This window comes from Silurus meridionalis, chromosome 13 (genome assembly GCF_014805685.1).
Source record: "Silurus meridionalis isolate SWU-2019-XX chromosome 13, ASM1480568v1, whole genome shotgun sequence".
NCBI classification, from domain to species: Eukaryota; Metazoa; Chordata; class Actinopteri; order Siluriformes; family Siluridae; genus Silurus; species Silurus meridionalis.
In genome coordinates, this window is record NC_060896.1 from 14,517,070 (window position 1) to 14,531,246 (window position 14,177).

Genomic DNA, 14,177 nt, shown 5'->3' on the forward strand with positions numbered 1-14,177 from the left:
TAAACATGCTCCTCCTGTCCTACAGTGGTGATGCAGAAGGACTGCTCCGAGTTTTGTTTCTGTTGATAAACATCTGACCGGCTCACACTAATGCTTTCTGGTTATGTTTAAATGTTTCCGTCCTAATCGATTGCACAGCTTTTTTTTTTTTTTTTTTTTTTAAATAGACACTGTGTAGCCAAAAGTTTGTGGACAAGTTTCGTATGTTAATTTCGATCATCCCAATGTGTTCCATTCTTGTTCCTATTATAACCTCCACTGTTCTGTTTTGCACTGTATTTAAGTGTGTGCTTGTGGAGGTGTGCGCTCGGGTACTGACGTAGGGTGAAGAGGCCTGGGGGTACAGTCAGTGTTCCAACATATCCCAGAGGTGATCATTAGGGTTGAGGTCAGAGTTCTATAGCAGGCTTTGTGCACAGGGGCATTAGAACAGGTTTGGGTCTCCTAGTTCAACCGAAAGGAGAATTAAATGCTACTTCATTCATAAATTTCATATCCAATTGTGTGCCTCTTATTTTGTAGTAATCGTAAGAGGTAGAACTGCATAAGTCAGGTGTCCCAATACTTTTTTTTGTTGTTGTATTTTTTCTTCCATATAGAGGATTCATGGTCTGAACAAATTCAGTGCAGCTTTCTAATCGAGTTCTCTTGTGCTTTTAAAGAATCTCCTGTTCTTACAGCCTATTTGGAATGATTACAATCTGATATATTTTTGATGTTCTTTGATTCGTTAAGCAACGTATGAAGAACAGGGTCCAGCTCAGATCAGCCGTCTTTCCAAGGGATGCAGTTTCGACAGAGTGGGTGAGGTCAGGACTCACTAATGTTGTTATTACAGTGGAAGGGTCTATGATTTACGACCCGCCCCTTTTTAAAAGTTTTGATCTGATCAGAGAAACAGAAACTCTGAAAGTATAGTCTGTGTGTAAGGTGCTTGAGTGCTGCAGAAAAATCACTTTAATATTCCTTGCCGTTGTGCTTGGCTCTAGCATTGCTGACAGACATTCGTTTTTCAGTTTCTTTAATCAGTTTGATAGGCTTGAATGTCCCGAACGCTTAACGATGTAGCAAAACAACAACAGAGCTGCTGTGTTTGTGTGCAAAGGCTTTATTGTACCAGTGGTACATGGGAAAATTTAGAACATTTACAGTCCTGGGAACCGTGTTCTGACTCGCACACTACTAAATGATGTTAAAAAAGTCCCAATCCAGTTTGTTCCAGTTTGTTCTTTAAATAATTATGATGGCAAAGTATTTACAAAAGCAATCTTTTTTTTTCTAACGGAAAGCAGGGTTTAAAATGTAATTGCAGAGTGTGCTGAATAAACCGATACTGAAATCACTTTATTTACTGTTGTGTGATGTGTGTAAATATTCCGTGGCTGTCAATCCTAAGCATTGAAACACAACAGAATATGTTCTTATACGGCAAAAAAAAAAGATTCCTCAAAGTCTTACATCTTGCACCGCAATTCACCAACAGATAATGAATCAATTAATAAATTAACTGATTTCTTTTTTTATTCATTCATTTATTCAATTACAGGAAATCGCATAATGATTTTATTTAATTTTTTTCACTTTCTAAAAATGAAAGATGGACATCTATAGTATCTATAAATCTATTGTTATTACTGACCTTATAGTAGCTATAAACAGTTCTCTCAATAGCCTTGCTTTCAGAAACCGCAGAGGTGTGTGTAGTCGGAGTGCAGTCCTAAACACGCATCAGACGCTATAAAAATCAAATTTTCTTTTGCAAATAATGCTTATTTAATGTTTGTTTGTGTATGAATAAGCCTCTTGTCAGTAAACATACAGACACACCACTCTACTGGTTAATGTACATTTTAAGAGTGGAGCTTTTTTCTTTTTTTTAACTACTTATCAGTAAAGAGCTCTTCTTAAAAAAATCACTTATCTTATACTTTAAATACATCTTTTTAGACATTTTCAGCAATGAAATTGTTACTTAGTGAATAACAGCACATCCTGATATCTAGTTTATCATCCATATGTCCCTGTGCATGAGGCATGACTGTGCAAATGATAAAACTTCAGATTGAGCATATTAACTTATAGCAGGGAGATGAATAAACACCTGAGCACTGGTATAATATTAGATAGGAGACTTCCTGTGATTGATTACACAATAGACTTTGGTAATGTATATCTAGAACTGAACGGAATGTATTGGTTTGTGACCTTTTGTACAGGGTCATGTGTGGATCATTTAAGAGACCTCAGGCTTCTTCTTACAGTCGGATTTTTACCATTGTGTGTGTGTGTGCGTGTGTGTGTGTGAGAGACCGTGTGACCCTTGTCTGCTCGTGAAATTATAGGCCTATTTCAAGGCCCAGGTTCTAGGTTTGGTCTCATGTGGATTTAATTAAATAGGTTATGTATTCAACTTTTAGAACGAATGCCAATCAAGGTATGATTTTGCCTAGTTGATTTTAAATATAATATAATGGACTGGGAGAGCTGGTCTCGGTTGAGTTTATAAAATAGGCCCTGGTGTGTGATTGCAAGGGTTGACATGCTTTGAAACGAGAAGCACCGCGTTCATCTGCCCAAGAGTACTAATTGATGCGGCATCACAGTGGAGCGATGTTGTTGTTACAGTTAAATTGCAGATTTCCACACGAACATGGCGACAGAACTGTCCGCAGTTGCGGAAATTGCGTTTTGTTAATGGCAGCCTGTAATTTGAGAGAGGCAACTGCCTTTGAATTGTCCGTGGAGGAAAACCCCTGAATCAGTGACTCATTGTTTTTCTGCTTATCCACTCCTTTTCCAGGTCACGGCAAAAACCACAAAGACGCGGCATCCGTGCGAGCTACCCACCCAATCCCCGCTGCCTGTGGCATCTACTACTTCGAGGTGAAGATTGTCAGCAAAGGGAGAGATGGGTAAGTGTTATGAGTCTGGAATTACTGATGCACACTGACTACACAGCTTTTCAACAAACTAATTCTGCGTTCATGGTGCATCAGAAGTGCTACTTTTCCCATTTCCCACCTCAAGACATTCGATGCTTGAAGTGGTAGTTTCAGTCGAGGGTGTGCTTTTCGGTGCTTTTTGCCAGGTGCAGGGAATAAATAGTTTAGAATTATGACATGGATGCAAATATGGAAATATTGGGTGAGGATGTTAGAGTTTGATTCACGGGCGTGGAAATAAGATCATAGAAACAGCAATCAGGAGTTTAAAAAGACCCAAAATTCAAATTTGTTACAATGTGGTACCTTGGCAGAGAACATGCGCCTTTCCCACCTTTTAGCAGCACATTTATCATTAGTTCTAGTGCTCTGCATGGCAGTGCTGGGTTGAGGTTACTTGCTGAACTCTAGTTGAGGGGACCATCCTGGGTTGATGATAAATAATCATCATGAATAATGAGTTGAGCCTTTGATGTATTGCAGCACTTGGGTTTTTTTCTGTAATGATGCAGCTTTAAGTGACTGGTTTCTTTTCCGATTCTAAATTTCCCTCTGCTAAATATGAACTTGGTCGTGTCTTTATTGATTCAAATCAACATTGGAAATGCTTCCTGACTGCGGCTGAGACTTTGTGATGTGTCCCTATGTTTGTGTCTCTGTGCATGCCTTTGTGTGTCTGTGTGTTTGTGTCCTTATATGTGTGCGCGTGCTACTATGTGTTTTGCCTAGTTTTAATAACAGACACGTCTGGTGATGTTAGACATGCTTGTTGTATTAATGCTGATGTACTGTATAAATATTTAGCAAAATGTAACAAGTGAAACATTCTCTGGCCATCACGGTCACAACCGACATGCCACCTTACCTTATTTGTTTATTTATTTATTTATTTATTTATTTTTACTGAAGCAATTGATGTTTGTTTTCTTGTCCGAAAAGTAGGTCATTATTTATATCTCACATAAAATACATAGTATATTATGAAATGTAGGCCTAGCTTCGGCTAGCATGGTCACAGATGTGGTTGGGCGTCTTCGTCTTGCAGAAGAAACACGTGATAGCCAACGTGCTCCCACCTTGCTAGCGGTCATATGATGGAGATTTAGCAACAACTAAATAAGGCAGAATTTACCTCTATTTTTTCAGCTCTAAAATTGGCTCGCTTTTCTCCCAAATACAGGCTCTCTGTTCTTTAGGTTTGTCTGGCATTTTAACCACAATTTTCATCAACAAAAGACGGGCATGTTCTACATCGTACATGTTCCACATCGTACAGCACATACAGCACATATAGATGTAAATATTAGGAAATGATCTGAATCCCAAATGTCTGTAAAGCTCAAAACTAAAGATCTTTTATGATTTTTCATAACACACCTGATGTGATTGTGGATTAGTTATGATGCATTATTTCGAGATCCTGGTTTCAACTTTTATTCTCTTTTCTCACTGTTGTTTACAGGTACATGGGCATTGGACTGTCCGCCCAGGGGGTCAACATGAACAGACTGCCGGGTGAGTTAGTGGGGGAGGTGTGTGTGTGTGTGTGTGAGAGAGTCATTTGTGCAAACATGAATCCTGATATGTGGTGGGCAGGTGGATTGAAATTTGGACCTGGTTTTTGAGGGGCTTTATGTAGCATTGGTGTGTTGTATAGAGCTCATGTTTTGATTATAACTGGTTCCCATGTGTTACATATTCCTCAGAGAGAACTTTGTGGTGGCACAACAAAATTATAATGAAATACTTTTGAGAATCATGACTTACCGACCAAATAACTAGCAAACGATTTAGTCCTAATCTTATTAATAACATTACATATAGAAGATTTAACATGCACAGTAAAAATTAGGGCTTTATTTTGCTTTTCAAACTATTCATTAGGCTATTAGAAGTAGTGGAATACTAGAAAATCAATAATCTGTGAAGTAACCAAAAACATCTGTGCATCCATGATAGAGACAGTAAAGCTACTTCTATTAAAACGCCTTGTTTGGATTCTGATTCACCCACTTTTGATTTCTATCATTTAATTTGTTTGTGGTTTGGCAGGACTCTCATCCCCACCCTTTCCGTGCCATTTCTGACCATCTCTCTGCGTTTCTTCTCAGTGTTGGAAGTGTTCTTAACATGTCTGAACATGTGCTGTAGGCAGAATGATCCCTTCACCTCCCCTCAACCACCCTTCTATCCAAAAGACATTGTAGCGCAGCTCATTCAGAATGCAGGAACGATCATTTCTCTGTATTTCCAAAACAGGGCCTCAGTAGACAGGCTTGTGTGCCAGGAGAAAATATTCTATCAGCCTTTTGTTCCTCAGTGGATTTGGGTTTCCAGGCACAAACACTAGATCTCCAATGTTATGAGAGCTAGAAATGTAATTACAATGTGTGGCATTTCTTTTTTTTTTTGCAAGATATTTATGTGCCAGCCTTGGTTTGGTTCTGGTATATAAGAAAGGGTTTATTCGATTTATTATTTTTTTATTTTTCTGGGATTAATTTAATTGGATTGAGTGTAATTAAACAATTCGGTGGATTTGTATGTTTTCTGTTTCACAAACCATCCAACTATTAAAGCAGCCAGCCTTTGTCTTTCCAGTAATGATATTTATAAATTGCATATTCATAAAAAGTCCCTGAAAGAGTAGACAGGTAGAGATCTTTAAATAGGCGGTAAGCACACTTTTATGCATTTGTTTTTAATGATTCTGGTTTTGTCAGATTGGTTCCCCCTTACCCCAGAGGGGGCATGTAAAATGCAAAACGGTGTAGTCCCTTCTTTTAATCTAAATCACTTTCCTAAACCTACCTGATCGAGCTCAATAAGCCACACCAGAGAAATAAACAGTAGCCATTTATCTTTTAGAATAATAATGATAATAATAAAATAATTGCGATCGGTTCTGCTATAGTGCTTTGTTTGCTTCCGCTAAAAACCTGACTGCGCTGATCATCTGATGACCCTCGTGATTTTTGCCATGAATTATGTATAGAATAGGATCGTGAAGTCTGGGAAATGAACTGATGCTACATAGGGTGAAATTCAGAAGAGTGTATGGTGTGCATTAGTTTTAGCCACTTTGGATAATGTGATTTAAAAGTGCAGAGAATTATCTTGTGATGTCGTATGTACATGTCAAAATGTTCAACATTCTGAGAAAAGTCTCTAATTTTAGCACATTCCTTTTGTCTTAATAGCATGAATATTCATCAATTGCATAACTATATAAGAATGACTGTAAGAGAAGACTTTCTTGCTGCAGTACAGCAGTGATCTAAAATATTTTTAACTATGTTTAAAATAGATGCAAATGTCACATGAAAACAGTAGATGAGGTGTATTTGGGCATAGGGTTTTCCTGTGTTTCTGTGCCCAGCTGTTGCCAGTCACATGACCAGGTTGTGTGTGTGTGAGATCATTTGCTTCTTGGTTTCTCCATGGAGTTTGGAACGATCTGGTTTGCTTCTCCTATTTCTACATTGACAGACTGAATGAGAGTGGGTGTTTATGCAGCACTCTCCCCCTGTGCTACTCTTTGTTTCAGAGGATTTAGAATCTGATGGAAGAGTAAACATGTGTGTGCAGGTCGAGCTTTTTTGTCTGTAGGCGTTTGTGTTAGTCTGAGGTTGTATAGATTCTTGTATAGCTACCATTTTCTATACAGTGGGAGCACCTGTACAGCCAATCATGTGAAAGCAGCACAATGCACAAAATCACAAAGGTATCGGTCAAAAGCTTTGGTTTATGATCCGCTCAAACATCACAAAGAATTAAGAAAAATTGCAAGCTCAAGTATTTTTGAAACGCCTGATCTCTTGGGAGTTTTACACACACAACCTCTATATAGCAGAGATGCCCAGACTGAGGTCCTGCCATTCCATATAGAAGAAGAGGAAATAAAAGCCACTGATACAGATTTTTTTATTCTAATTTTGTATTTAATAGAAAATATTCGGTTTTATTTTTAACCTGCAACATTTTTTTTTTATGAGAAGTAGAAATTTAAGTGAACTCAAATGAGCCCAATTTGAATATTATACAATATTAAACAAATCATCATGTCTAGCATTAGAGGTCATAAGCATATGGCTGTATAGCTTCTAGCCTGTATTGTATATTTTAGGCATCTATTGCACTATTAATGCAGTTGTTTCTGTTTCTGTTGTTCTATTTATACGTTTCATTAGCCACGTTTACATGTACAGTTTTTTTTCTTCCCATTCCGATTGAAAGATTTGGTGGTCTGTTTACATAATATGTACACGATATGGTGTTTATGTGCCGGCGCCTTTAATCGGAATGAGTTCGTGAAATTCGCACATTAGCCAATATAATGTCCTGTCAACATGGAGCTTCATTATTTCTTATGCTTGCAATTATGATGTAAAGTGTTGCTCTTAATCAGGCAACAGAGTGGATTTGTAGGCCTGCTACTGCTCTTAAGTACAGTATGTGGAAAGGACGGGTGAGCTTTTTGGCAGCCGTGCATCTCTGAGGAGAATCACAATACCACCCCTCTCTTCTCGGAAAAGCAGAAGCGTGTGGATGAAGGTCTGTAGTAAAGACTGGTGAGAGCTGGAATTTAGTGACCTGGAATGAAAACTAAACCTTCGCATGAGTCGGCGGTTATTTACACGTTTGTGTGGACTGGCAAAGGGATTTTTGACCCCAGAAGAAGAGACCATCAGAAATCCAGTATCCCTGATTATGCGTGTCGCGGTTGTTTTGTTCAAACTCGGAAGCTGTGAGGAAAACCGTGTTGTGGCCAATCAAGTGTTCACAAGAGCACGAGCACAGTAAAAAGGTTTGTGTACATCTTCTGCAAGACAATGATGAATGGGCGGATATAGATGCCAGGTGTAGAGGAGGTTTCCGAAATCGCATGGAGATTTGAGAAAGCTCATTTTGTTCCTCAAATAATGTTTTTTGTTCTTTTTCTCCGGCAGTAATCAGTTTAACTCGTTTACATGGCAAAATATTAATTTTGTTCGGTTTATAGAAAGGTTAATCTCACCCCTCTCTAGTTGTACCGATTACAATTACAGTCGGTTTGGGCATTTTTATTCTGATTGAGGTGTTCATATGGAGCAGTTAAGCAGATTACCGAGTAATGTTTTCAATATCTTTATGGATTTTAATATATTATCAAGTCGTAAATGAGTCAACTTTCATTTTGATATCATACAGTTTGGTATAATGGCCCACAGAACTCAGAAGTTTTGGTTTTTGGCCCTTCATAAGGCAACACTTTGAGCCCCTGAGCTCTAGAGTTTACACAAAGGGTCTGCAGGGTGAAACATTGTATAGAAGAGAGAAACCAGAAAAAAAATAGGTTGGTTTGAGGTTAAAAGGAAGACTTTATTAACTCAAACAAGAACTATTTATAACCTTGTGGAGCAGAAAATGATCTCAGAATACATCAAACCATGTGGTGGATAAGCTACAACATCCAGGGTCCACTTCTGCCAGCCAAGGACAGGTGATTATTTTTATTTTAACTTAAACCAATCAGGTCATTTTTCCCCTCAACCTCTCATATGAGCAAAGTGATTCCACTCACAAGACTGATGCTCAATTAATGTTTTTTCACATCATTCTGGAAAACTCTAGAGACTGTTGTACGGGAAAACACACATGACATCAGATTCACAGAGATGACTATTTTTTATTAATTCTCATGTTTGATGTGAACATTAACGCTGTATGTTTTTACCTGTATCTGTGTGATTTTATAAACTGTGATGCCACACGGGCTGGTCTGCAGGTGTTCCTATTAAAGTGGACCGTGCATGGATGTGCACAATATGGACAAATGTATGGGCCCCTTACTTTTCCAGCCATATCTTGTTTACCCCCCAAACTGTTACCACAAAGTTGGAGGGACACAAGTGAGCTAGGAGACACAGACCTGTACCAGCATGAGAATCCCCCTGTGCACAAAGCGAGCTTCATGAAGATCTGAGTTATATTATATAAAGATTGAGTTATAGTGGAAAATCTCCTACTATAGAGCTCTGACATTATCTCTACTGAATAACTTTGGGATGAAGTACCTGACGTGAATTTACTAATGCCTTTGTGGTTGAATGAACACAAATCTCCACAAGCTTTAGCCACCTTTTCAGGTGTGTGTATATTCTTGTTTCGGGGTAATGTACCAGTTTGAAGGTGTTCTGTCAAGAACCAGTAGCAATGAAGGAATAATTATCTCAGTATTCCTCTCCATATAAATATTTTAATGATTTAGTTTAATGCCTTGACTCATCTCCCTCGTTCTGTTCTTTCTCTAGTCTTTTTTGGTTTAAACTGTATGTCCAAACTGCCTCTCGTCAAAGCATTTAAACTGGTAGAACGCTAGTGCATGATGATGCCAGACTGTTCACACACTACCATATGTGACGCCTAAGCCTGGCATGAACAAGTCACATTGGAATTCACAGTGTCTCAGTTGAACAGTACGTGTTGCAGGCAGCTGAGTCACTCATTGTGGCCCGTGTGCCTCGAAAGTGTCGTCTGATGCCCCTTGTGGCCGAATGGCTGAAATGGTGTGAATTTCCTTTTATGTCTGTCTTTTAGCTTGAAAAAGGTCATGAGGTTTGCTATTTAAAGCCTGATCATTATATTTTTTCTATTCTTCCAGGGTGGGACAAACACTCCTACGGTTACCATGGTGACGATGGGCACTCCTTTTGCTCCTCAGGGACTGGCCAACCATATGGGCCTACCTTCACGACGGGTGATGTGATTGGCTGCTGCGTGAACCTAATCAACAACACGTGTTTCTACACTAAGAACGGACACAGCTTAGGTAACAGTGCAAAAAATGCTACCTGTCCTGTCAGAACATACACCTGCTGACTAAATATATAATCATGGCCATTTGGCTTTGAAAACCTGTTGAACTTTAAACAATTTTTTATAGTTCATTTGGTCTAAGTGGATGTTTATTTATTTATTTTTCCCCATTCATTCAGGTGTGGCATTCACAGACCTCCCGGTAAGTGAGACATCAATAAAACTTGCAGGCCTACAAACTGACACGGCTTGTTTTCATTGCCATATCTTTCGGAATGCTTTGTAGTCCGAGTGTAAAGGGTGGTAATGTGTTTGACCGGGTTCTCTGTAGAAAGCGTATGATTAATGAAATACTTAGATAATGACCGACGTGTAGTGACTGAAATTAATGTGAAAATATAATATTGCAAAAAATACCTATAATCTCTACGGCTTTTCTTATTATCTTTCTCTCGCTTGGTGTCCCCTGTACTTTCTCATCCCCTCCCCCCAGCCCAACTTGTATCCTACAGTGGGGCTACAGACTCCTGGAGAGATTGTAGACGCAAACTTTGGCCAGCATCCTTTTGTGTTCGACATCGAGGACTACATGAGCGAGTGGAGGGCAAAGATCCACAGCATGATTGCTCGTTTTCCCATCGGAGAGAGACTTGGAGAGTGGCAGACAGTACTGCAGAAGTGAGAACCCGTTTTTAGAACTATTGCATAATCAAGTCTACTGTGTTAAAGTTTTGCATATATATATATATATATATATATATATATATATATATATATATATATATATATATATATATATATATATATAATATCCACACCATGATGTACATATAAAATCCTTTCTTTTTGCTGAACAATTTCCTCTTTAAACTATAATTTTATTTCTACGCATTCTGGATAGCTCAACAACAAAGATTTACGGGAGTCTCTGCGATTAAGTTTGTTATTCATTTTAACCTCACCTAGCATTTATAGCTATGTTGTTAAATCAGCCTGAATTTAAGGCTTGTATCTGTCCGGAACAGTAGAGAGAGAGAGAATTGGTTTATAATCTCTCAAACGAATAAAAAAAAAAAATAAAAGGTCATTATAATTTAAGCAGAAATTAGTTAAAAATGAGCATGTTAAATTTCCTGAACATTAGTAAAGTCCGGCTCTGCAGTTCGGCAAGGAAGCCAGTGTGCAGTCAGCATTTCTGTTTGTAATGGTGTTCAGGGATGTTGAGGTCAGGGCTTTGTGCAGGCCACTCAAGTTCTTACATTTTAAACTTTGCAAACCAAGTCTCCATGGAGCTCACATTGTACACAGGGACACTGTAATGCTGAAACAGGTTTAGGCCACTTAGTTCCAGTGATGAGGAAAACAAGACATTCTAGACAGTTCTGTGTTTCAATGTTTGCAGCCATATTTGAGACTTCCCCCAAATGATTTCTACAATGATCCATATGTCCATTTGTCTTTTTACAATAATGTATACCAGCAGTGTCAGTAACATGATGCTGATTGCTGAGATCTTACTGCCAACAGTGATGCTGTGGTTTTAACACTAACATGTATACCTCACTAGTCTACACTGTTGGTATACAATTAGACATAACGCTAAAATGCCATTGTTGCTACTGTACTGATCCAGGGTTAGGGTTTAGGGTTAGTGTTTAGGGTTAGGATTAGGGTTTAGGGTTAGAGTTAGGATTAGGGGTTAAGGTTTAGGGTTAGAGTCAGGGGTTAGGGTTGGGATTAGGGTTAGTGTTTAGGGTTAGCGTTAGGAGTAGGGGTTTGGGGTTATGGTTTAGGGTTAGGGTTTAGAGTAAGAGTTTGGGTTTAGGGTTAGAGTTAGGGTTAGGTTTTGGGGTTAGGGGTTAAATCAGGGTTTTATCGTTAGGGTTTAGGGTTAGAGTTAGGGGTTAGGTTTTGGGGTTAGGGGTTAAGTTAAGGTTTTAGCGTTAGGGTTTAGGGTTAGAGTTAGGGTTTAGGGTTAGGTTTTGGGGTTGGGGTTAGGTTAAGGTTTTAGTGTTAGGGTTAGAGTTAGGGTTAGGTTTTGGGGTTAGGGTTAGGTGTAGGTTTTAGCTTTAGGGTTTAGAGTAAGGGTTTAGGTTTTGGGGTTGGGGTTAGGTTAAGGTTTTAGCGTTATGGTTAGGGTTTAGGGTTAGGTTTTAGCTTTAGGGTTTAGAGTAAGGGTTTAGGTTTTGGGGTTAGGGTTAGGTTAAGGTTTTAGCGTTATGGTTAGGGTTTAGGGTTAGGTTTTGGGGTTAGGTTAAGGTTTTAGGTTTAGAGTTAGGGTTTAGGGTTAGGTTTTGGGGTTAGGTTAGGTTTTGGGGTTAGGGGTTAGTTAGGGGTTAGTGTTTAGGTTAGGTTTTAGGGTTTAGGGTTAGAGTTAGGATTAGGGGTTAAGGTTTAGGGTTAGAGTCAGGGGTTAGGGTTGGGATTAGGGTTAGTGTTTAGGGTTAGCGTTAGGGTTTAGGGTTAGGTTTTGGGGTTAGGGTTTAGGGTTAGGGTTTAGAGTAAGAGTTTGGGTTTAGGGTTAGAGTTAGGGGTTAGGTTTTGGGGTTGGGGTTAGGGGTTAAATCAGGGTTTTATCGTTAGGGTTTAGGGTTAGAGTTAGGGGTTAGGTTTTGGGGTTAGGGGTTAAGTTAAGGTTTTAGCGTTAGGGTTTAGGGTTAGAGTTAGGGTTTAGGGTTAGGTTTTGGGGTTAGGGTTAGGTTAAGGTTTTAGTGTTAGGGTTTAGAGTTAGGGGTTAGGTTTTGGGGTTAGGGTTAGGTGTAGGTTTTAGCTTTAGGGTTTAGAGTAAGGGTTTAGGTTTTGGGGTTGGGGTTAGGTTAAGGTTTTAGCGTTATGGTTAGGGTTTAGGGTTAGGTTTTAGGTTTAGAGTTAGGGGTTAGTTAGGGGTTAGTGTTTAGGGTTTAGGGTTAGGTTTTGGGGTTAGGTTAGGTTTTGGGGTTGGGGTTAGGGGTTAGTTAGGGGTTAGTGTTTAGGGTTGGTGTTTAGGGTTAGGTTTTGGGGTTAGGGTTAGGTTAAGGGTTTAGCATTGCGGTTTAGGGTTAGAGTTAGGGTTTAGGGTGAGGTTTTGGGGTTAGGGGTTAGTGTTTAGGGTTAGGGTTTAGAGTTAGGGGTTAGTGTTTAGGGTTGGGGTTAGTGTTTAGGGTTAGGGTTTACAGTTAGGGGTTAGTGTTTAGGGTTAGGGTTTACAGTTAGGGGTTAGTGTTTAGGGTTAGGTTAGGTTTTAGCGTTAGGGTTTAGAGTTAGGGGTTAGTGTTTAGGGTTAGGTTAAGGTTTTAGCATTGGGGTGTAGGGTAAGAGTTAGGGTTTAGGGTGAGGTTTAGGGTTAGGGGTTATGTAAAGGGTTTAGAGTTAGGGGTTAGGGGTTGGAGTTAGGGGTTAGAGTTTAGAGTTAGGGGTTAGTGTTTAGGGTTGGGTTTTGGGGTTAGGGGTTGGGGTTTAGAGTTAGGGGTTAGGGTTTAGGGTTAGGTTTTGTGGTTAGGGGTTAGGCTAAGGTTTTAGCGTTAGGGTTTAGGGTTAGGTTTTGGGGTTGGGGTTAGGTTAAGGTTTTAGCGTTAGGGGTTAGCGTTAGGGTTTAGGGTTAGGTTTTGGGGTTAGGGGTTGGGGTAAGGGTTTAGAGTTAGGGGTTAGTGTTTAGGGTTAGGGGTTAGGTTTTGGGGTTAGGTTAGGGTTTAGGGTTAGAGTTAGGGTTTAGGGTTGGGTTTTGGGGTTAGGTTAAGGGTTTAGAGTTGGGGTTAGGGGTTAGTGGTTAGGGTTTAGGGTTGGGGTTAGGGGTTAGTGTTTAGGGTTAGGTTTTGGGGTTAGGGGTTAGGTTAAGGGTTTAGAGTTGGGGTTAGTGTTTAGGGTTAGAGTTAGGGTTTAGGGTGAGGTTTTGGGGTTAGGGGTTAGTGTTTAGGGTTAGGGTTAGAGTTAGGGGTTAGTGTTTAGGGTTGGGGTTAGTGTTTAGGGTTAGGGTTTACAGTTAGGGGTTAGTGTTTAGGGTTAGGGTTTACAGTTAGGGGTTAGTGTTTAGGGTTAGGTTAGGTTTTAGCGTTAGGGTTAGAGTTAGGGGTTAGTGTTTAGGGTTGGGTTAAGGTTTTAGCATTGGGGTGTAGGGTAAGAGTTAGGGTTTAGGGTGAGGTTTAGGGTTAGGGGTTATGTAAAGGGTTTAGAGTTAGGGGTTAGGGGTTGGAGTTAGGGGTTAGTGGTTAGGGTTTAGGGGTTAGTTAGTGTTTAGGGTTAGGTTTTGGGGTTAGGGGTTAGGCTAAGGTTTTAGCGTTAGGGTTTAGGGTTAGGTTTTGTGGTTAGGGGTTAGGCTAAGGTTTTAGCGTTAGGGTTTAGGGTTAGGTTTTGGGGTTGGGGTTAGGTTAAGGTTTTAAGCGTTAGGGTTAGGTTAGGGTTTAGGGTTAGGTTTTGGGGTTAGGGGTTGGGGTAAGGGTTTAGAGTTAGGGGTTAGTGTTT

At 39.6% G+C, this 14,177-nt stretch overlaps 1 protein-coding gene across 4 annotated transcripts in view; it reads left to right on the plus strand.

Moving 5' to 3' along the window:
• The window catches only part of ranbp10 (RAN binding protein 10), a 45,908-nt gene that overhangs the window by 10,799 nt on the left and 20,932 nt on the right, over positions 1-14,177 (plus strand). For all 4 annotated transcript variants that reach the window (XM_046864135.1, XM_046864137.1, XM_046864136.1 and 1 more), the window contains exons 2-6: positions 2,801-2,912; positions 4,405-4,457; positions 9,586-9,753; positions 9,920-9,942; positions 10,234-10,418. In XM_046864135.1, coding sequence (XP_046720091.1) covers positions 2,801-2,912; positions 4,405-4,457; positions 9,586-9,753; positions 9,920-9,942; positions 10,234-10,418 — 541 coding nt within the window. The remainder of the gene's footprint in view (positions 1-2,800; positions 2,913-4,404; positions 4,458-9,585; positions 9,754-9,919; positions 9,943-10,233; positions 10,419-14,177) is intronic.